We start from the raw sequence: 22439 nt of genomic DNA, 5'->3' as shown, positions 1-22439 counted from the left end.
TCGCATCAAAAGCTTTTCACGTGACGATAAATGAACCAAACAAAACTAAGATCAATGCATGCCAAAAACTGGAAGCCATATAAGAGGAATAAAGATGTTCACACTGAGGTTTATGATGGCCTTCACTCGAGAGGAGAGGATTAATTGTACAGAAATAATTGGAAACAATATGGTTTCAGTCATTCATCAATCCTGGAGCTAAAGGTCAAAGATATTGTAACACTGTGCAACAAATGTCAATGTTTTTCACCCTCAGGCAGAATATTTCAGGCTATTGGTAGCAATGCCGAGGTCATGGTTCATTAATTGTAGGTTGGGGTGAGTTGGCTGGAGTGAGATCATGCTGTACTATCCATGATTATTCACACCTTAGAAATGGCATCTGAATATAAACACGAATCGCAATAAAGGACAAAAGCTAAACAGCGATAACAATGCAGCTCTTAAAGCTCCACCTTACATCAGCACGAAATACATGTTTACTGAAGTTGCGCGTGTGACCCTAGAAGGGAAGAATCTGCCCGTGCTTTTGTTTTCACACTTCTTTCTGTACCTCTTGCCCGATGGGAGAGGGGAGAAGAGGGAGTGGCCGGGGTGAGACTGGTCCTTGATTAACTCAGTGGGTCAGGTAGCATCGATGGGGGGAATGAACAGGGACCCCATACCTTCAGCGTGAGGAGAGGTGGGTTTGAGAAGGTAACTCACTACCAGGTTTTCATGGGTCATCACCAATAGGCGTAAACACTGAACTTGCCAACAACACTGACAAACAAATAGAAAGTACACAATTGGATTTGCAAGCCGGTGTCCCATCATGTGTCCTGTGGAGGAGTTCCCGTCTCTCACTGTCCCACCTGAGAGTGTTAAAGAATGAACACCACAATTTCCCCCAACGTTCAAACAGGGAACAGATTACGGCCACTGACATTCACAGCAATGGAATTCAGGATGGAGAAGGATCTTGTATCTGGTGATGGGAGGGTGAAATTGGAGAATGTTACAAGGATCTTGCCAGGACAAGAGATCCTGAGCTATAGGGAGAGGTGGAGGAGGCTGGGTCTCTATTCCTTGGAGAGCAGGAGGATGAAGGGTGATCTTATAGAGGTATATAAAATCATGAGAGGAATAGATCAGGTAGATGCACAGAGTCTCTTGCCCCGAGTAGGTGAATCGAGGACCAGAGGACATAGATTTAAGGTGAAGGGGAAAAGATTTCACAGGAATCTGAGGGGTAACCTTTTTCACACAAAGGGTGGTGGGTGTATGGAACAAGCTGCCAGAAGAGGCAGTTGAGGCTGGGACCATCCCAACTTGTAAGAAACAGTTAGACAGGCACATGGATAGGACAGATTTAGAGGGATGTGGGCCAAATGCAGGCAGGTGGGACTAGTGCAGATGGGTCGGTGTGGGCAAGTTGGGCCGAAGGGCCTGTTTCCACACTGTATCACTCGATGATCAGCAGGTAATGATTAAAAGATATGGGGTGGAATAAGATCAGATACAGATCACAGCAGATTAGTTTACTGTCATAAGCAACACGATGCAATGAGATTCCTACTTCGTATAAAGTTCACAGAGTAAACTATCAATACAACTATAAATAAAATAACGAATACAGCTGAATAGTGCAAAGATGTAGTTTAATCTAAATTAATGCAAAAAAAACAAAACCTATGAACCTAACTTCATGTCAATAATAACCTCACATTCCAAATCACGAGTTCAGTGATGTTACTACAGATTATGGGCGGTGCAGTGGGTAGAGCTGCTATCTCACACCGCCAGTGGGCTCTGTCTGTGTAGAGTTTGCATGTTCTCCCAGCGACCACGTGGGTTTCCTCCAGGTGTCCCAATGTCCTCCCACATCCCAAAGACGTGCGGGTTTGTAGGTTAATCGGCCCACTGTAAATTGCCCTCTGGTGTGTAGGGAGTGGATGAAAAAGTGGAGATAATGCAGAACTAGTGTGAACGGGTGATCGAAGGTCGGCACGGACTCGGTGGGCCAAAGAGCCTGTTTCCATTCTGTATCTCTAAACCACTCTAAACTAAACAAACAATGTTTCAAAAAGATCAAAGTGCATCTTTCACAAAGATTATTTTCCAGGAGTAAATTGCCCCTGGTGTGTAGGGAGTGGATGTGAAAGTGAGATAACATAGAACTAGTGTGAACGAGTGATCGCTTGTTGGCATGGACTTGGTGGGCCGAAGGGCCTGTTTCCATTCTGTGTCTCTAAACTAAACTAAACTAAACTAACTGAATAGGAAGGGAACTGCAGATGCCGTTTTACACCGAAGATAGACATAAAATGCTGGAGTAACTCAGCGGGACAGACTGCATCTCTGGAGAGAAGGAATGGTCGAGACCCTTCTTCAGGCAGAGTTATGGGGGAGGGAAATGAGATATGCATTGGAGAGAGGTGGAGAACTTCTTCATAGTGGACATACCTTGAGGAGATTTCACAGTGAAGCAGACAGAATATGTAGGAAGGTGGTGGCACGGTGGCGCAGCGGTAGAGTTGCTGCCTCACAGCGCCAGAGACCTGGGTTCAATCCTGACCATGGGTGCTGTCTGCACAGAGTTTGCATGTTCTCCCCATGACCTGCGTGGGTTTTCTCTGAGTTCTTCGGGTTTCCTCCCACACTCCAAAGACGTACAGATTTGTAGTTTAATTGGTTTGGTGTAAAACGTAAAATTGACGCTGGTGTGTGTAGGATCGTGTTAGTGTCCGGGGATCGCTGGTCGGTGCGGACCCGATGGGCCAAAGGGCCTGTTTCTGCGTTGTATCTCTAAACTAAATGAAACTAAACTAAAGAGAGACACAAAAGGCTGGAGTAACTCAGCGGGACAGGCAGCATCTCTGGAGAGAAGGAATTGGTGACATTTTGGGTCGAGACCCTAAAGAAGGGTCTCGACCCGAAACGTCACCCATTCCTTCTCTCCAGAGATGCTGCTCTACCCTCTGACTAAAGAAGCTTCTCCTCACCTCCTTTCTAAAAGAGCTCCCTTTAATTCTGAGGCTATGATCTCTAGTCCTAGACTCTCCCACCAGTGGAAACATCCTCTCCACATCCACTCTATCTCTGCCTTTCATTATTCTGTAAGTCTCAATGAGGTCCCCCCTCAACCTTCTAAACTCCAGCAAGTAGAGGCCCAGGATGATGCCCTATGCTCATCATATGCTAACTCCAGCATCTGCAGTTGAACTGGTTCCTCCAGCACTTTGTGCTTTCCCCAAGATTCCAGCATCTGCAGTTCCTTGTGTCTGACAAATCTTCAGTTCGGTTTGTTCAGGAAGGAACTGCAGGCACTGGTTTACACCGAAGATAGACACAAAGTGCTGGAGTAACTCAGCGGGTCAGGCAGCATTTCTGGATAGAATGAATGGGTGACGTTTCAGGACCTACAGTAGCTAACAATGATCTATTTTACATTTTCCTTGAAAACATCTCTTTTGATATCTTGTTTTCACACCTTACCCTTCCTTATCGCTGTGTCTCCCTCTCCCCAGACTCTCAGACGGAAGAAGGGTCTCGATCCAAAACATCACCCGTTCCTTCTATCCAGAGATGCTGCCTGGCCCGCTGAGTTACTCCAGCATTTTGTGTCTACCTTCAGTTTGGTTTTCCTGATGAAAGAAAAAAAGAGAAATGGGCGACTGTAATGATGAGGGACTGTGGGATCGCAAGCAGAGACATGTTGGGGAATGACTTTAAACCATTATTCTCAGTGAAATCTAGAGTGATTATCTTCCCACTTTTCACATTTCCATTTTCTGGAGTATTTTGAATGTCTTGGTACACTCTGAGAAGAAAAATAATGATCAAATATTTATTTTGTCCAATTTCATTTGCTGCCATATTTATTTTGCTTGTGAGATCTAAAATCCATCTATAAACAGACTTAAAATATTTTATCAAGACCAGATATTACATCCCTTCTTAGAATTGCACTTCCTCTGAACATTGAATGCACGTTCGATAATGCTGATACATGTAGAGTGTCGTTCCACACAGCTGCTTATTAAAGTCATTTGAGAATGTGATGATCCAGTTGGAATATGACCCGTGCTACAACGCACACAGCCTTCACTGCAAATGTCCGTGTGGGATTCATACAGAAGGTAATACACGCATGTCAAGTAGGCAGCGGAGGAGTAAGTGACTGTTAGTCATTCCTTCTCTCCAGAGATGCTGCCTGTCCCGTAGTGTTACTCCAGCATTTTGTGTCTATCTTCGGTGTAAACCAGCACCTGCACTTTAGTTTAGTTTTGTGCAAGAAGGAACTGCAGATGCTGGTTTCTTTAGTCAGAGGGTAGTTAATCTGTGGAACTCATTGCCACAGGCGGCTGTGGAGGACAAGTCAGTGGATATTTTTAAGGCAGAGACAGACAGATTCTTGATTGGATCAACCTGCGAAGGGTTATGGGGAGAAGGCAGATGCCCTACCCTCTCCCCTATGCACAGGGTGTCCAAAGATGAGGATGGTGGGTGAGAAGTGCAGCCAGAAGGCAAGGAGCAGCCCCTTTAGATATTGGAACAGGGGCTGCAACCTCACGCACTCCATGTACACGTGGTACACAGACTCACACACTCCATGTACACGTGGTACACAGACTCTTCCAGCCCGCAGCAGCGGCAGGCGGGTGGCGAGTCTGTGAGCCGCGCGAGGAACAGGTTGCAGGGGACACCTCGGTGCAATACCCTCCACCCCAGGTCCCCGATGGAGAGGGGCAGAATCCCTGCGTAGAGGGACCCCCACCGCGGGGCCCCCTCGCGACCGGAAGGCAACACCGACCGCCACTTAGTGTCCGGACGGCGGACCAGGGCGAGGAAGTGCAGGGTGTGGAGGAGGAGCCTGTACAGGACACGCCTCCCTGCGTCTAACCTACAGCACTGTTGACGGGTGTTGGCTTCCTGTCCTCACATTTATATCTCACCTTTGGCTGTAACATGCAGTATTGACTGACACTTTATTGTCATGTGTACTTGGAACAGTGAGATCTTTTGTTTGCAAGAATTGCCACGTAAAGGGCACCAAGAAACCTGTAGAGTCATAGAGTGATACAGTGGGGAAACAGGCCCCTCGGCCCAACTTGCCCACACTGGCCAACATGTCCCATCTACACTAGTCCAACCTGCCACAACATTTGGTCCATATCCCTCCAGACCTGTCCTATTCATGTACCTGTCTAAAAAGTCACAAAAGTATTCAATATAGTCCCTCTTCCTTCTCTCTCCTCCACCCCCCCCCCCCCCCCCCCCCCGTCCTTCTTGATTCTCGGCAGCCCGGCTGTCAGCCACAGAAGTGTTCAAAGAACACCTTTGACAAGACATTTGGACAAGACGTTTAGAGATACAGTGCGGCAACAGGCCCTTCAGCCCACCAAGTGCACGCTGGCCAGCGATCGGCCCGCACACTGACACTATCTGACACACCACGGACAATTTATCAAAGCCAATTAACTTACAAACCTGCACGGGTTTGGAGTGTGGGAGGAAACTGGAGCACCTGGAGATCACCCACGCAGGTCACGGGGAGAACGCACAAACTCCGTACACACAGCACCCTTTAGTCAGGATGGAACCCAGGTCTCTGGCGCTGCGAGGCTGCAACTCTACCGCTGCGCCACCGTGCTGTGCTGTTCTGTGTTTTATATACAGAAAGAGGAAGGAAATCTCAACCACCAAGACGGTGTACATCAGCCTGAAGAAGGGTCACAGCCTAAAACATCATCTGTCCAGTCCCTCCACAGATGCTGCCCAGCCTGCCGAGTTCCTACAGCACTTTGTTATCTGTTCATCTATATATATATTTTTTTACAACTAAAAGTCTCATCTTGTATGTACGTATGTATGCATGTTCCCGATATACAGCCAAAACGGTACACGATAACGCAACAATTTTAGGGCCACCTTACTCACCATTCGCCTGCGGTGTACAGTATCGAGTTTCATTACATTTAAAAAGCAAATAACTTTATAAACTTTAATAAATGCGCTCCCCCCCCCCCCCCCCACCCGCGCGCAGTTCATCCAGTGTATACAAGCGACTAGGCTTGTATACACTGGAATTTAGGATGAGAGAGGATCTTATCGAAACATAACATTATTAAGGGGTTGGACACCTTAGAGGCAGGAAACATGTTCCCAATGTTGGGGGAGTCCAGAACCAGGGGCCACAGTTTAAGAATAAGGGGTAGGCCATTTAGAATGGAGATGAGGAAAAACTTTTTCAGTCAGAGAGTTGTGAATCTGTGGAATTCTTTGCCTCAGAAGGCAGTGGAGGCCAGTGGAGGACGAACATGCGGCAGTGCCTTAGGGCCGCTCTCCTGCTGCTAGCCGCGCGGAGCCGGGGTGAGTGGCTCCCTCTCCTCTTTCCTCTCTTTCCTCTCCCCCCTCGCCCACCCCTGGCTGGCAAAGGGTCCACGGGTCGTCAGTTGGGGAGGGTTGCCGGGCCCGGTATCCGTGCGTACGCAGTTGGGGGAGGCTTCTCGCACCCAGCGGCGGCCCTCGACCTTGGGATCTTGCTGAGCGCTTTTGAGCTAAATAAAATTGTGTTTAGAAGTTCATCAATGCAGGAGAGGTTTGGACCCAACAGGTCTACGGGTCATCTAGTGAAACATAAAGCTGATCTGGCTCAGTACGTTCAAGTGGACTTGCGGTCTCACAGACGTCTGCTGACTATTAATCAGCTGATGGACAAAACACACTTTTAATCAGCCAACCCGAACAGGAAGATAATAGTTGAGCTCATTAGCAGTAGACAATGGACAATAGGTGCAGGAGTAGGCCATTCGGCCCTTCGAGCCAGCACCGCCATTCAATGTGATCATGGCTGATCATTCTCAATCAGTACCCCGTTCCTGCCTTCTCCCCATACCCCCTGACTCCGCCATCCTTAAGAGCTCTATCTAGCTCTCTCTTGAATGCATTCAGAGAACTGGCCTCCACTGCCTTCTGAGGCAAAGAATTCCACAGATTCACAACTCTCTGACTGAAAAAGTTTTTCCTCATCTCCATTCTAAATGGCCTACCCCTTATTCTTAAACTGTGGCCCCTGGTTCTGGACTCCCCCAACATTGGGAACATGTTTCCTGCCTCTAAGGTGTCCAACCCCTTAATAATCTTATGTTTCGATAAGATCCTCTCTCATCCTAAATTCCAGTGTATACTAGCCTAGTCGCTCCAGTCTTTCAACATATGACATATGACAGTAAGATAAGGACAGAGGTTTGTACACACCCCCACTCTCTGTGCAAAATACTTGCCCCACACATCTCCTTTCAACTTTGCCCCACTCACCTTAAAGCTATGCCCTCTGGTCTTTGACATTTCCACCCTGACAGTCCTGAAAAAGGTTCTGGCTGTCTACCCTATCTATGCCTCTTATCGTGTGTGGGGCAACGTGTTTGCAGGGGTGGTGGTAGAGGCAGATACGATAGTGGTGTTTAAGAGGCTTTTAGACAGGCACATGGATATGCAGGGAATGGAGGGATATGGATCACGTGCAGGCAGAGGAGGTTAGTTTAAGATGGTATTGTCTCCAGCACGGACTTTGTGGGCCGAAGGGCCTGTTCCTGTGCTGTACTATGTTCTATCAGGTCTCACCTCTAACCTCCGACCAGAAACATGAACTGGTTTCTCTTTCCACAGATGCTGCCTGACCGACTGAGTTCTTCCAGTACTTCTGACTTAGTTTCAGACGCGGACAGTTTAATTTTCTCCCTGACCTGTTTCCTTAACTCTCTCCTTTAAGATTTAAAATCTCAATTTAAAGACAAGCCAACACTCAAAAGCCTAATAGGGCCACAAGGAACTGCAGATGAAATGTTGTAGGAAGGAACTGCAGGTGCTGGTTTACACTGAATCTGTGGAATTCTCTGCCTCAGAAGGCAGTGGAGGCCAATTCTCTGAATGCATTCAAGAGGGAGCTGGATAGAGCTCTTAAGGATAGCGGAGTCAGGGGGTATGGGGAGAAGGCAGGAACGGGGTACTGATTGAGAATGATCAGCCATGATCACATTGAATGGCGGTGCTGGCTCGAAGGGCCGAATCGCCTCCTCCTGCACATATTGTCTATATCTATTGACCCAAAAAGCTGGAGTAACTCAGCGGGACAGGCAGCATCTCTGGAGAGAAGGAATGGGTGACGTTTTGGGTCTGAAGAAGGGTCTCGGCCTGAAACGTCACCCACTTCTTCTCTCCAGAGATGCTGCCTGGCCCGCTGAGTTGCTCCAGCTTTTTGTGTTTATACCAGCATCTGCAGTTCCTTCTAACACCTTCAGCAACAGGCTGGTTCCACCAAGATGCTGCACAGAACGCCACAGGAGATCCTTCTTCCCTGTGGCTATCAAACTGTACAACCCCTCCCCTTCTGTCGTGGGGTTAGACTGAGACTGACTCCCCCCCAATCTTTGCACACCCCCTATCCTTTTCCACTCGTCACTTTAATCTCTTATACTTTGTGTTTTATGACTGTTGGCAGAACAATTTCCCTCCTTGGATAAATAAAGTTTTATTGTATGGAGTGGGTGACGTTTCGGGTCGAGACCCTTCGCCAGGCTGTAATGTGGGCAGGATCGTTGTCCAGACCTGAGCTGTGAACAATAACCAGATTATCTCTGGGGATTAGCCTCGCGATCCTGATTCACATGATCTTTGTCCTCGCTCACTGGCGACAGGGCAGAAACCAGGAGATAATAATAATCCCTCTGATGCCCAGCCCAGCTCTGCAAGACTGGAGACTGGGTGAGTCTCAAGCTTCTACAGAGGGTGGTGTGTGTGTGTGTGTGTGTGGGGGGGGGGGGGAGAGAGTGAGAGAGGGAGAGAGTAGTGTGTGGGGGAGAGAGCGAGAGGGTAGTATGTGTGGGGAGAGAGAGAGCGGGTAGTGTGTGTGGGGGGAGAGAGAGGGTAGTGTGTGTGTGGGGAGAGAGAGTGTGTGTGTGGGGAGAGAGAGAGAGAGGGTAGTGTGTGTGGGGAGAGAGAGTAGTGTGTGGGGAGAGAGAGTGGGTAGTGAATGTGGAGAGAGAGGGAGGGTAGTATGTGTGGGGAGAGAGAGGGGGTAGTGTGTGTGTGGGGGGAGAGAGTATGTGTGGGGAGAGAGAGGGAGGGAAATGGGAGGGAGAGAGAGAGAGAGAGAGAGAGAGAGAGAGAGAGAGAGAGAGAAGGAAGGGGGAGGGGAGGGGAGGGAGGGAGAGAAGGAGAGAGGGAGAGAGGGAGAGAGAGAGAGAGAGAGAGAGAGAGAGAGAGAGAGAGAGAGAGAGAAGGAAGGAAGGGGAGGGAGAGAGGGAAGGAAGGGGAGGAGGATAGTGTGGGTGTAGAGCGAGTGCAGATCAAAGATAATAGCTCCTTCTCTTATCTTTGGTGCAGCCGGCGGAACCCTGGCCTGTGTGTGAGAGAGTGTGAGTACTAACGTGAGTGTGCGGTACACATTGTGAGGGTCCCAGTGTGTGTGTGTGGGGGGGTCCCAGTGTGTGTGGGAGGGTCCCAGTGTGTGTGTGTGGGGGGGTCCCAGTGTGTGTGTGTGGGGGGGTCCCAGTGTGTGTGTGTGGGGGGGGTCCCAGTGTGTGTGTGTGGGGGGGGGTCCCAGTGTGTGTGAGGGGTCCCAGTGTGTGTGTGAGGGGTCCCAGTGTGTGTGAGGGGTCCCAGTGTGTGTGTGTGAGGGGGTCCCAGTGTGTGTGTGTGTGGGTGGGGGGGTCCCAGTGTGTGTGAGGGGTCCCAGTGTGTGTGTGTGTGTGGGGGGGTCCCAGTGTGTGTGTGTGTGAGGGGTCCCAGTGTGTGTGTGTGAGGGGGTCCCAGTGTGTGTGTGGGGGGTCCCAGTGTGTGTGTGGGGGGTCCCAGTGTGTGTGTGGGGGGTCCCAGTGTGTGTGTGTGTGAGGGGTCCCAGTGTGTGTGTGTGTGAGGGGGTCCCAGTGTGTGTGTGTGAGGGGGTCCCAGTGTGTGTGTGTGTGGGTGGGGGGGTCCCAGTGTGTGTGGGGGGGTCCCAGTGTGTGTGAGGGGGTCTCCAGGTCGGTCCGGCACCTGAAGCAGCGGCTACTCAACGCGACCCGGACCCGCAGGTAAATGTGCCCAGCGCGGCGCTCCCTCACTCACTCACAGCGCGGCGCTCCCTCACTCACTCACAGCGCGGCGCTCCCTCACTCACTCACAGCGCGGCGCTCCCTCACTCACTCACAGCGCGGCGCTCCCTCACTCACTCACTCACAGCGCGGCGCTCCCTCACTCACTCACTCACTCACAGCGCGGCGCTCCCTCACCCCCTGATCGCAGATACATTGACAATAGGTGCAGAAGGAGGCCATTCGGCCCTTCGAGCCAGCACCGCCATTCAATGTGATCATGGCTGATCATTCTCAATCAGTACAAACTGTTACAAAACTGTTAAAACTGTTACAATTTGTTTCGTTGTGTTGCTGTTGTTTAAATTAACTAAATTATTGCATCGTATGGGAGGCGCATTCCCAATCTCGTTGTACCCCTGTACAATGACAATAAAGGTATATTGCATTGTATTGTATTGTACCCCGTTCCTGCCTTCTCCCCATACCCCCTGACTCCGCTATCCTTAAGAGCTCTATCCAGCTCTCTCTTGAATGTATTCAGAGAATTGGCCTCCACTGACTTCTGAGGCAGAGAATTCCACAAATTCACAACTCTCTGACTGAAAAAGTTTTTCCTCATCTCAGTTCTAAATGGCCTACCCCTTATTCTTAAACTGTGGCCCCTTGTTCTGGACTCCCCCAACATTGGGAACATGTTTCCTGCCTCTAACGTGTCCAACCCCTTAATAATCTTATACGGTTCGATAAGATCCCCTCTCATCCTTCTAAATTCCAGTGTATACAAGCCTAGTCGCTCCAGTCTTTCAACTGGAAGGATGAGAGGGGATCTTATCGAAACGTATAAGATTATTAAGGGGTTGGACACGTTAGAGGCAGGAAACATGTTCACAATGTTGGGGGAGTCCGGAACAAGGGGCCACAGTTTAAGAATAAGGGGTAGGCCATTTAGAACGGAGATGAGGAAAAACTTTTTCAGTCAGAGAGTTGTGAATCTGTGATATTCTCTGCCTCAGAAGGCAGTGGAGGCCAGTTCTCTGAATGCATTCAAGAGAGAGCTAGATAGAGCTCTTAAGGATAGCGGAGTCAGGGGGTATGGGGAGAAGGCAGGAACGGGGTACTGATTGAGAATGATCAGCCATGATCACATTGAATGGTGGTGCTGGCTCGATGGGCCAAATGGCTTACTCCTGCACCTATTGTCTATTGTCTATCATCTAATCAGTGCCCCGTTCCTGATTTCTCCCCATATCCCTTGATTCCATTAGTGCTAACAATAATAATAATCCTTTATTCGTCCCACAACGGGGAAATTTGCAGGGTTACAGCAGCAAAGTGGATAGTAAACATAAATAAGCATTCATTATAAAATTAAAATAGCGGTGATTATCTTTATTCACTGGTCTGCTGGGAGCAGTGCTGGTTGTGCAGTCTCACAGCAGCGGGAAGGAGGGACCTCCGATATCTCTCCTTCACGCACTTGGGGTGAAGTAGTCTGTCACTGAAGGAGCTGCTCAGTGCAGTGACAGTGTCCTGCTTGGGGTGGGAGGAGTCGTCCAGCAGTGATGATAGCTTTGCCATCATCCTCCTCTCTCCCACTGCCTGCACTGAGTCGAGGGGGCATCGCAGGACAGAGCTGGCCTTCTTGATCAGTTTATCCAGTCCCTTCCTGTCAGCAGTTGAAATGCTGCTGCTCCAACAGACCACTCCATAGAAAATGGCTGATGCTGTAAGAGCTAAATCTAACTCTCTCTTGAAAACATCCCGTGAATTGGCCTCCACTGCCTTCTGTGGCAGAGAATTCCATCGATTCACAACTCTCTGGATGAAAATGTTTTTCCTCATCTCAGTCCTAAATGGCCTACCCCTTATTCTTAAACTGTGACCCCTGGTTCTGGACTCCCCCAACATCGGGAACATGTTTCCTGCATCTACCCTGTTCAATCCCTTAATAATTTTATATGTTTCTATAAGATCCCCTCTCATCCTTCTAAATTCCAGTGAACACAAGCCCAGTCGACCCATTCTTTCATCATATGTCAGTCCTGCCATCTCGGGAATTAACCTGGTGAACCTACGCTGCACTCCCTCAATAGCAAGAATGTACTTCCTCAAATTAGGAGACCAAAATTGCACATAATACTCCAGGAGCGATTTCACCAGGGCCCTGTACAACTGCAGTATGACCTCCTTGCTCCTATACTCAAATCCTCTTGCTATGAAGGCCAACATGCCATTAGCTTTCTTCACTGCCTGCGGTACCTGCATGCTTACTTTCAGTGACTGATGTACAAGCATACCCAGGTCTCATTGCACTTCCTCTTTTCCCAATCTGACACAATTCAGATAATAATCTGCCTTCCTGTTCTTGCCACCAAAGTGGATAACCTCACATTTATCCACGCGCCTTCACCGTGGTGCATGGTTCAGGGGGGGGGGGGGGGGGGGGCTGGAAGAGAAGGGGGGTAGGCCCACACAGTTACTCCAGCACTTTGTGTCCTTTTTAGAGGGGGAGGACAAAGCCTGGCAAGTGATAGATGTAGGAAGGAACTGCAGATGCTGGTTTACACCGAACATAGACACAAAATGCTGGAGTAACTCAGCGAGTCAGGCAGCATCTGTGGAGGGAATGGACAGGTCAGGCTTCGGGTCGCCACTCTTCTTCAGACTGAGAATCAGGGGAGGGGGGGACACAGAGATATGGATCTCTCGTTTTCACACCTTACCCATCCTTATCTCTGTGTCTCTCCCCTGACTCTGTCTGAAGAAGTCTCTGAAGCCGAAACGTCACCCATTCCTTCCCTCCAGAGATGCTGCCTGGCCCAGCTGAGTTACTCCAGCTTTATGAGTCTCTGAAGTGATAGGTGGATACAGGCGTGGTGGGGGGGGGGGGGGGAGTCGATTGGCAGATGGGTGGAGTAATTGACAAAAAGGCTGGAGATGAAAAGGAGACAGAGGGGGTGTCAGGTGAGTAAATGTGAAGACAGAGGAGGGGATGTGGGTGGAAGGGAGTGGGGGAGGAAGGGGGCATAGTAGGAGAAATGACTCCATTCAGTGTGGATTTTGTTCAAGATTCGCATCTGCATTTCCTTGTGTCTTCACTGCAAGACAAGGCTCTCACTTTAAGGCTATGCCCTCTAGTCTTTGACAGGTTCTTGCCTCTATTGTTCTGCATGTGACTGCTAGTTTAAGTCCTTAGCTTCTTCACTCTGTGCCCACGTGCAGAATGTAGTCTAACTGGGTTGCAGGGAACACCCTGACAAAGGTGCACCTTACTTTTTTTCTCACTTTAATACCATGTCCTCAAGTCTTTGACGTTTCCACTATGGGGGAAATGTTCTGACTGTAGTGTACCTTTAGAATGGAAATATTTCTAGTACAATAAACATGCACTTTGCCACCTACGTTACTGACAATGACCAGGCTTAACTTTTAGACACAAAATGCTGGAGTAACTCAACGGGACAGGCAACATAACCGGAGAGAAGGAATTTCAGAGGGGGAGAGGTTAGAGTAGGTAAGGGGAGTGGGAAAAGTTGAGACGGAGCCCCCTTCCGCCTGGCACCGTGACTCGCGGATGGTCAGCTTGGCCAGGCCCAGGAGCAACCCAACCAGGACATCTTCAGCCCTTCCCTCTCCCCTACGCACAGGGTGTCCAAAGATGAGGATGGGTGGGTGTGACGTGCAGCCAGAAGGCAAGGAGCAGCCCTTTTAGATATTGGAACAGGGGCTGCGATGAGCTGGACCTGACAGGTTTCGTTCTGACTCTGACTCAAATCCCTAGTTGATTATGAATGGGTGTAGCCATATTCCGGGAAATAGATAACGCGAATAAAAGTTACGTAAATAAAAGTCAACTTTTCCCCCTCTGAACATCAACTGTCTCAACTTTTCCCACTCCCCTTACCTACTCTAACCTCTCCCCCTCTGAAATTTCTTCTCTCCGGTTATGTTGCCTGTCCCGTTGAGTTACTCCAGCATTTTGTGTCTAAACGTTAAGCCTGGCATTGTCAGTAATGTAGATGGCAAAGTGCATGTGTATCGTTTATTGCGCATGTTTATTTTTGACCGGAGTGGAAAGGTCAAAGACTTGAGGGCATCGCATTAAAGTGAGATGCGCAAGGTTTAAAGGAGTCAGAAGTCAGAATAAATGCATCGGCCAAGTATGCATACATGCAAGGAATTTGACTTGGTGCCTTGCTCGCACGGAGTACAAACACGAAACACAGTAGACAATTAAAAATAGAACATTATAATTTAAACATGTGAAAATAAAATACCAGAGTAAAAAGAGGGAAACGAGAGATATGAAAAGATACATAGAACGAATGAAAGAAAGATTTGAGATGATGTGCAGAGCAAGTTTGTTTACAGAGTAGTGGGTGCCTGGGGTGCACTGCCAGGGGTGGTGGTGGTGGCAGATACGATCATGGCATTTAAGAGGCCTTTAGATGGGTACATGGATATGGATCGCAGATGAGGGTAGACACAAAATGCTGGAGTAACTCAGCGGGTCAGGCAGCACGGTGGCGCAGCGGTAGAGTTGCTGCCTTACAGCGAATGCAGCGCCGGAGACTCAGGTTCGATCCTGACTACGGGTGCTGTACTGTAAGGAGTTTGTACGTTCTCCCCGTGACCTGCGTGGGTTTTCTCCGAGATCTTCGGTTTCCTCCCACACTCCAAAGACATACAGGTATGTAGGTTAATTGACTGGGCAAATGTAAAAATTGTCCCTAGTGTGTGTAGGATAGTGTTAATGTGCGGGGATCGCTGGGCGGTGCAGACTTGGTGGGCGGAAAAGGCCTGTTTCCGCGCTGTATCTGAAATAAATGTGAAAATATGAAAAATATCTCGGGAGAGAAGGAATGGGTGACGTTTCGGGTCGAGACCCTTCTTCAGACTGATGTCAGGGGAGTGGGCGGGACAAAGATAGGATGCAGACAAAGACAGGAAGACTAGTAGGAGAACTGGGAAGGGGGAGGGGATAGAGAGGGGAAGCAGAGACTACCTGAAGTGGGGGAAGTCAATGTTCATACCGCTGGGGTGTAAACTGCTCAAGCGAAATATGAGGTGATGTTCCTCCAATGTGCGCTGGGTCTCACTCTGACAATGGAGGAGGCCCAGGTCAGAAAGGTCAGATTGGGAATGGGAGAGGGAGTTGAAGTGCTGAGCCACCGGGAGATCAGGTTGGTTGAGACGGACTGAGCGGAGGTGTTCAGCGAAACGATCGCCGAGCCTGCGCTTGGTCTCGCCGATGTAGAGAAGTTGACATCTGGAACACCGAGCCCATGCCGGCCAACAATCGCCCGTTCACACTAGTTCTACAGTAGATGAATTTGGAGGATCACAGATGAGATGACTTTAGCTTGGCAGAGACATTGTGTGTTGTTCCTGGGCTGTCCTGGTCCACGTTCATTAAGTATCTTTACAATCCATCCATTGGCTACAGTTATTTACGTCTACCAGTATACATTCCCCATAGCCTCTGAAAATCCAGAGCAACCAATCCAAGCTTGTCCAACCTCTGTATCGCTAATACCTTCTAACTCTTTAATATAAACTCTGCTTGATTGCAATTTGAATCTGAAACATCTACTTCTATTGAAAACAGTTCATTGTCACAAACTATTTACCCCTAGCCTCGGCAGTAGGATTGGAGGTTGTAGCAATCTATAAATGATGTGCCTTTCCAAGATGAGTTGGTGATTCTTGGTTCTTGGTCCTCCAAAATATTCCAAATGGAATTTAAACTGGAGGTGGCGGAGTATGGACTTGAGCAAAAAGGGCTTCTTGGAGAAGAAGAGCTGCCTTAAATTTAGTTGCGTCTGGTTGGAGTAACTATAGCAGGGTGAAGACTATTCCACGCTTTAATTGTGCGAGGGAAGAATTAATTGCAGTACACATCTGTCTTGATAGCCGGTATCTCAGATTGAATCGAATGCCCTCGTCTACACACGATAGGTTTGGGTTTGGTGTAGATGTGGTCATCTATGTCGAGCTGACCATTTAACATTTTGCAAACACAGGTCAAACGGTGGGCTTTACGTCTGTCTTGGAGAGGGTTCCACTCCAATGAATTTAGAAGTTCGGTGACACTCGCTTCTCTCTCATAGGTATTTGAGCTGTTCCAGCAGGTGAAGTGAACCCTGCAGTTGGGACGAGATGCCGGTGGATATCAATGGAATAATGCACTTGGTGCGGCGCGTCTCGGAGGTGGAGAAGATGCAGGTGGCCATTAAGCATTCTGCCAAAGGAGCACTGTTAGCCGGAGCTGTGGCCTTTGCTGGTGGCATGGTGGGCGGCCCGCTCGGGATCGCAGCCGGTAAGTTTAGTCCGGAGATACAGCACGGAAACAGGCCCTTCGGCCCACCGAGCCCATGCCGACCAACAATCGCCCGTTCACACTAGTTCTATAAGAAAATAACTGCAGATGCTGGTACAAATCGATTTATTCACAAAATGCTGGAGTAACTCAGCAGGTCAGGCAGCATCTCGGGAGAGAAGGAATGGGTGACGTTTCGGGTCGAGACCCTTCTGAAGAAGGGTCTCGACCCGAAACGTCACCCATTCCTTCTCTCCCGAGATGCTGCCTGACACACTAGTTCTATGTTCTCCTACTTCCACATTCACTCCTCACACAAACGTCACCTTTCCATGTCCTCCACAGTTCCTAGTCTGGTTTCACTGTCGTCCTGCTGAGTTTCACTGTTGGTATCATTCGTTATCACCTTCCCCACAGCCAACAATGGACCATTGTGGGCTCCACCTTTCTTTTAGCATGTTGGTAGGCCAACATGCCATTATCTTTCTTCACTGCCTGCTGTACCTGCATGCTTACTTTCAGTGACTGATATACAAGCACACCCAGGTCTCGTTGCACTACCAATTTACAATTACACCAACTCAATTAGCCTACAAACCTGCACATCTTTGGAGTGTGGGAGGAAACCGGGGCACCCGGAGAAAACCCACGCAGGTCACGGGGAGAACGTACAAATTCCGTACAGACAAGCACCTGTAGTCAGGATCGAACCCGGGTCTCTGGTGCTGTGAGGCAGCAACTCTACCGCTGCGCCACCGTGCCGCGCTGCCACCATATTATGCATTGTAAAGGTGGAAAATAAATGCTATTCCCTCTCCTTTGCTTTCCCCAGGGGGTACGTTAGGTGGTCTGTTGGGGGCGTGGATGACCAGCGGACAATTTAAACCCGTGCCGCAAATCCTGATGGAGCTTGCACCAAACGAGCAGCTGATGCTTTCCAATGAAGTGAACAACATTATCCAGCACCTGGACTGGACTGATGTTGTCCAGCTGACATCGTTAGTCATGGGAAACGTTGCCCTTAAGCAGCAGGTGGTGGCGGCGATCTGCAGTTTCTTCATGAAACAACTCAATGCAGAGGTACAATATCGGGACTGAGGCCAACACAACCTGGTTGTACTTCAAATATGGATTGTGTTTGGGTAGATGGGCTCACCACGGTGGTGCCAACTGAATCAAGGATCTGTGGAGAATGCTGTCTCGATTATTCTGTTTTCAATATTGGTGACAATGGGGAGGTGGGCAAGACTTGTGTGGCTCCAAGTCGAATGTTCAGCACCGTTGATTCAAATGGAACTGAACAATAAGTTAAGTGTTGAACTGGTGGCCAATGCAATATTGTCCATCGTAGCCCCATCATCCATGATCAATTTCCACCTCAATATATCAGCTTCTGGATTCATAGTTTTTGTTTTAATTTGTCAGCTGCCTTCTCTTGCCTTTTGGTTTGTTAATAGTCAATGAATAAGAAATGGACTGGGTTTACAAGAACGGCAGGTTCTACTGAAGCACTCAGCAAACACAAGGAGAACTGGTTCTGTTTTTTAAAGGCTTGCTAATAATCTTTTAATTAATGTGGCGATACTTGATAAAGTTGGTACTTGGAGTGATAATGTAAAACTCTGCTTTGGTGTGTGTTGGAAAGTGCAAGAAATGACTTTGTAGTTACTAGGAACGTAATACTTCACCAACCAGACATCTCACTAAAGCTGGTGCAAGGAGACAGTATAGTGGATTCTGAAGATAGATCAAAGTGCTGGAGTAACTCAGGGGGACTGGCAGCATCTCTGGAGAGAAGGAACGAGTGACGTTTCAGGTTGAGACCCTTCGTCTGACTGGATTCAGTAGATTCTGATCAGATATTCCAGTGACCAAACTATGATTTGAGAAGAACTTATTATTGGTCAGTCTTCAATTTTCAGTAACCACAATGGCAGCTTTAGCCAGAACAACCATTTAAGTCCAAGGTCGACACAAAATGCTGGAGTAACTCAGCGGGACAGGCAGCATCTCTGGAGAGAAGGAATGGGTGACGTTTCGGGTCGAGATCCTCCTTCAGACTTGCAAAAAAAAAATCATTTATATCTAAATACATATTCATACGAAATGTTTTTGTTTATTAAGCCATACTCTGTGTAAACGATCACAAACAACAAAACAATAGACAATAACAGTGCAAAGTCAAACGTAAAGGCATGCCCACAGGTCAATATAGTTTGGAGCCCATTTAGAGGTGGTGTTGTATTGGGATGAACATGGCAAGTGGTGGATGAGCTGCTGATAAAACGAGTGCAGAGTGGTTTTTGGAGTTGCGATCATCTGGACAAGTGTTGAACATTTCATCACAGCCACAACTTCTGCTTTATCGACGGTGGGAAGGAGGTCAGAGTCAGGAGATGGCCAATTTCAAGAATACTCGACTCAGCTTTTGTGGCCACAGTTTCCATGTGACTGATCCAGTTAGATAGTTACTGAGTGTCCTGTTCTGATGTAGGGAGTGTTGGCAGTGATGATACCACTAATGTTTAGACCAGGTGGTTATCTCGGGCACACTAGGAGATGGGCATAGCCTGGAATGTTTGATTGTTTGAAAGGTAATGGAAGCATGGAAACAGGCCCTTCAGCCCAGCGAGCCCACACCGACCAACATCAACCCACTCACACTAGTTCCGTGTTACCCCACTTTCATAGTTCCATGAACTTTATTTGACACGGATCGACCAAACATTGAACATTCTTCAGGCGTTGGGGCATTCCTAAATATTCTTTTCTTTTATTATCAAAAAATACTTTATTCAAGGAATAAATATAAACAAAACATGTTCCTTCCAAAACTCCATCCGACATTCTCGGAGGCTATACATACGTTCAATACAGACATTCAATTTTAAAAAATGATGCAAAATTAACCACCACCATTTCCACTCATGTGGCCCACTGGCATGGAATCCCTTCCCTTATTTGGAGGGGTGTCCCCACCACACCCTGCCCCCCATGTCCGGCAGCGGAAGGACCCTAGACTGTGGTCCACCCCGCACAGAGCCTTGGCGTTGGCTGCACCGAGCTTTAGTGCGTCCCTCAGCACGTACTCCTGCAGTCTGCAGTGGGCCAGTCGGGCAACATTCCCCGATGGACATCTCGCTCCGCTGGGAGGTCAACAAAGCTCGGGAAGACCAAAGAGCGTCTTTCACCGAGTTACGGTGAGATTGGATGGGTGGGAAAGCATATCATGTTCGTGAAGGTATTTGTTGACAACACAATTTGTTGTATCACAGCCTTCAAGGCAAGGCAGAGTCGTTCCACCAGATGGATTATTGAACAATAGAAACTATTTTCCAACCTAGATGTTGCTGAATGTATTTAAGTTTACTTTCAATATATTTGGGAGAGAATGGAGTTAATCAGAAATGTAGACGTTGGACACAAGTCATGATCTTAATGAATAGTTTAGTTTAGAGATACAGCACGGAAACAGGCTTTTCGGCCTACCGATCCCCGCACACTAGCATTATCCTGCATACAAGTACACAAACCCAAGCCAATTAACCTACAAAACCTGTACGTCTTTGGCATGTGGGAGGAAACCGGAGATCCAGGAGAAAACCCATGCAAGTCACCGGGAGAACGTACAAACTCATTACAGGCAAGCACCTTAGTCAGGATCGAACCCGGGTCTGTGGTGCTGCAAGGCAGTAATTCTGCTGAGGACCAGGTTAATTGAGCCATGTAGGTGCATTTTTTTGCTTGAGTTCTCAAGGCTAGGTCTGCCCGTAACCTGGTAGGTCATTCTATAGGCTGTAGGTCTTTTACATTTAATCTCAAAGTTACTTTCCCAAAGTCCACGTTCTAAGTCTGGACTCTAAAGTAGGCTGGCTGAGTTCTATACTGATCATAAATTGTTTATTCTCAGCCAAAACACCTTCTAATCTACATGCTATTGTCGAGACATAAGAAACAGCAGATGCTGAAATCTTGAACAAAATGCAAAGTGCTGGATGAACTCAGCGGGTCAGGCAGCCTCTGTGAAGGGGACAGGACAGGCGATGTTTCGGTTAGAGACCCTTCTTCCCTCCATTTCCTTCCACAGATGCTGCCTGACCCGCTGAGTTACTCCAGCACTCTGTGAAACGTCACCTATCCATGTTCTCCAGAGATGCTGCCTGACCCGCTGAGTTACTCCAGCACTCTGTGAAACACCACCTATTCCTTTTCTCCAGAGATGCTGCCTGTCCCGCTGAGTTACTCCAACACTCTGTGAAACACCACCTATTCCTTTTCTCCAGAGATGCTGCCTGACCCGCTGAGTTACTCCAGCACTCTGTCAAACGTCACCACCTATCCTTGTTCTCCAGAGATGCTGCCTGACCCGCTGAGTTACTCCAGCACTCTGTGAAGTGGTAATTTGAAGGATTAATTTGATGTGGTAATTTGAAGAAAAGATCAAAATTGCTGGATGTGGTTACAAAACCCTCAATAATTATTGAACAAAATTTTGGTGTTGATTGTGCTCTGTTTTGGAACTAATTAATTTTAATTGTACGAAATAATGTTTACATCCATTACGATAGATAATTAACTAAAGTTTCTAAATTAATGAATTATTTCCTGGGCCGTGTGTATTATGTTTGTAGTTAATTAAACAAAGATCAAAATGTTGGAATCATTCAGGTACATTGTGTAAAATATAACTTAATAATAAAATTATATTTAAAACCTTAAAGATGTCCAGTGTTTGCTTGGCCAGTTTATATTATAGAAAATATAATATAAGGCATAGCAGTAGAGCTATTGCCTTACATTGCCAGAGGCCTGGGTGCTGTCTGTACAGTTTGCACCTTCTCCCCGTGACCTGCGTGGATTTTCTCCGAGATCTTCGGTTTCCTCCCACCCTCCAAAGACATACAGGTTTGAAGGTTAATTGGCTTGCTATAAAATGTAAAATTGTCCCTAGTGTGTGTAGGGTAATGTTGATGTGTGGGAATCGCTGGTCGGCGCGGACTCGGTGGGCCAAAGGGCCTGTTTCCGCGCTGTATCTCTAAACTTAACTACATAAATTTGACGAAGCAACTTAACGTGTTAAAGACTCCTTCCCGCACTGTCCAATTCTCGTTTCTTGATTGACATCGATATTTATCACTTTGGAGAAGAAATAACAGCGCCATTTAGTGGCTGAATCAAGAATTACAAAAAAGACACAGGAAGTTGTTATACAGGTAGGGGCAGGGAAATCTCATCACAAAACAACATTTTTGTGATCTATATGACGCTAGATTCAGGAACAGCTACTTTCCTACTACTGAGAGGAATAGAGAATGATTTAAGTCTTTTACCCAGAGTAAGGGAATCAAGAATCAGAGGACATAAGTTTAAGGTGAAAGGGGAAAGATTTAATAGGAACCATCACTGGGTGGTGGGTGTTTGGAACAAGCTGCCAGAGGAGGTAATTGAGGCAGGTATAATGACACCATTTTAAAGGTTTAGAGGGATATGGGCAAATGCAGGGAGGTGGTACTAGCGTCTTGGTCGGCATGGGCAAGTTGGGCCGAAGGATCTGTTTCTGGTGCTGTATCACTCTCTGACGATGACTCCACCAAGTTCTCAAACCAACCCTAATCCTACATTGGCAATGGAGCACGATGACCTTTTGCACCACCGTGAACTTGCACTACCATGTTTTGCACTAATGACCATTATTTCGCAGTCTTTTAGAAATGTTATGTATAACGTAAGTCTTGGTGTGTTGTCCGAGTCTGTGTGTCTGTGATGCTGCAAGCAATATTTCATTGTACTTATACCTCACTGTACGTGTGAATTTCATTGAACTCGAAACTCAAGGAACTGCAGGTACGGCAATTTTGAGCAAAAAGCACAAAGTGATGGAGTAACATTGAAAAAATGACTTTTCTACACATGGGTCAAGTGTAAAATAGCGATAATTTGAAGAAGAAAATATCAAAATTGCTGGGTGTGGTTACAAAACCATCAATAATCTGAACAAAATATTGCTGTTGATTTTGGTTGGTTTTGGAAATTATGTATTTGATTGCAGGAAATCATAT

The 22439-nt window shown here is 47.6% G+C and overlaps 1 protein-coding gene across 2 annotated transcripts; it reads left to right on the top strand.

Annotated features, from left to right (window-relative positions):
• Nucleotides 1–9362: 9362 nt before the first annotated feature.
• Nucleotides 9363–21106, top strand: LOC144594223 (protein C19orf12 homolog). Of its 2 annotated transcripts, none has more exons than XM_078400447.1 (3): nt 9363–9401; nt 16172–16380; nt 17213–21106. In XM_078400447.1, the coding sequence occupies exons 2-3, from the start codon at nt 16221–16223 to the stop codon at nt 17476–17478; spliced, it is 426 nt and encodes a 141-aa protein (XP_078256573.1). In that variant the 5' UTR covers nt 9363–9401; nt 16172–16220; the 3' UTR covers nt 17479–21106. The 2 variants fall into 2 exon arrangements, with proteins under 2 accessions (XP_078256573.1, XP_078256572.1); XM_078400446.1 differs by lacking the exon at nt 9363–9401 and adding an exon at nt 9967–10058 and having other exon boundaries at nt 17213–21105.
• Nucleotides 21107–22439: the final 1333 nt, after the last annotated feature.

This window comes from Rhinoraja longicauda, chromosome 6 (assembly GCF_053455715.1).
Source record: "Rhinoraja longicauda isolate Sanriku21f chromosome 6, sRhiLon1.1, whole genome shotgun sequence".
NCBI lineage: Eukaryota > Metazoa > Chordata > Chondrichthyes > Rajiformes > Arhynchobatidae > Rhinoraja > Rhinoraja longicauda.
This window is presented reverse-complemented; position numbering and strand designations above follow the sequence as displayed.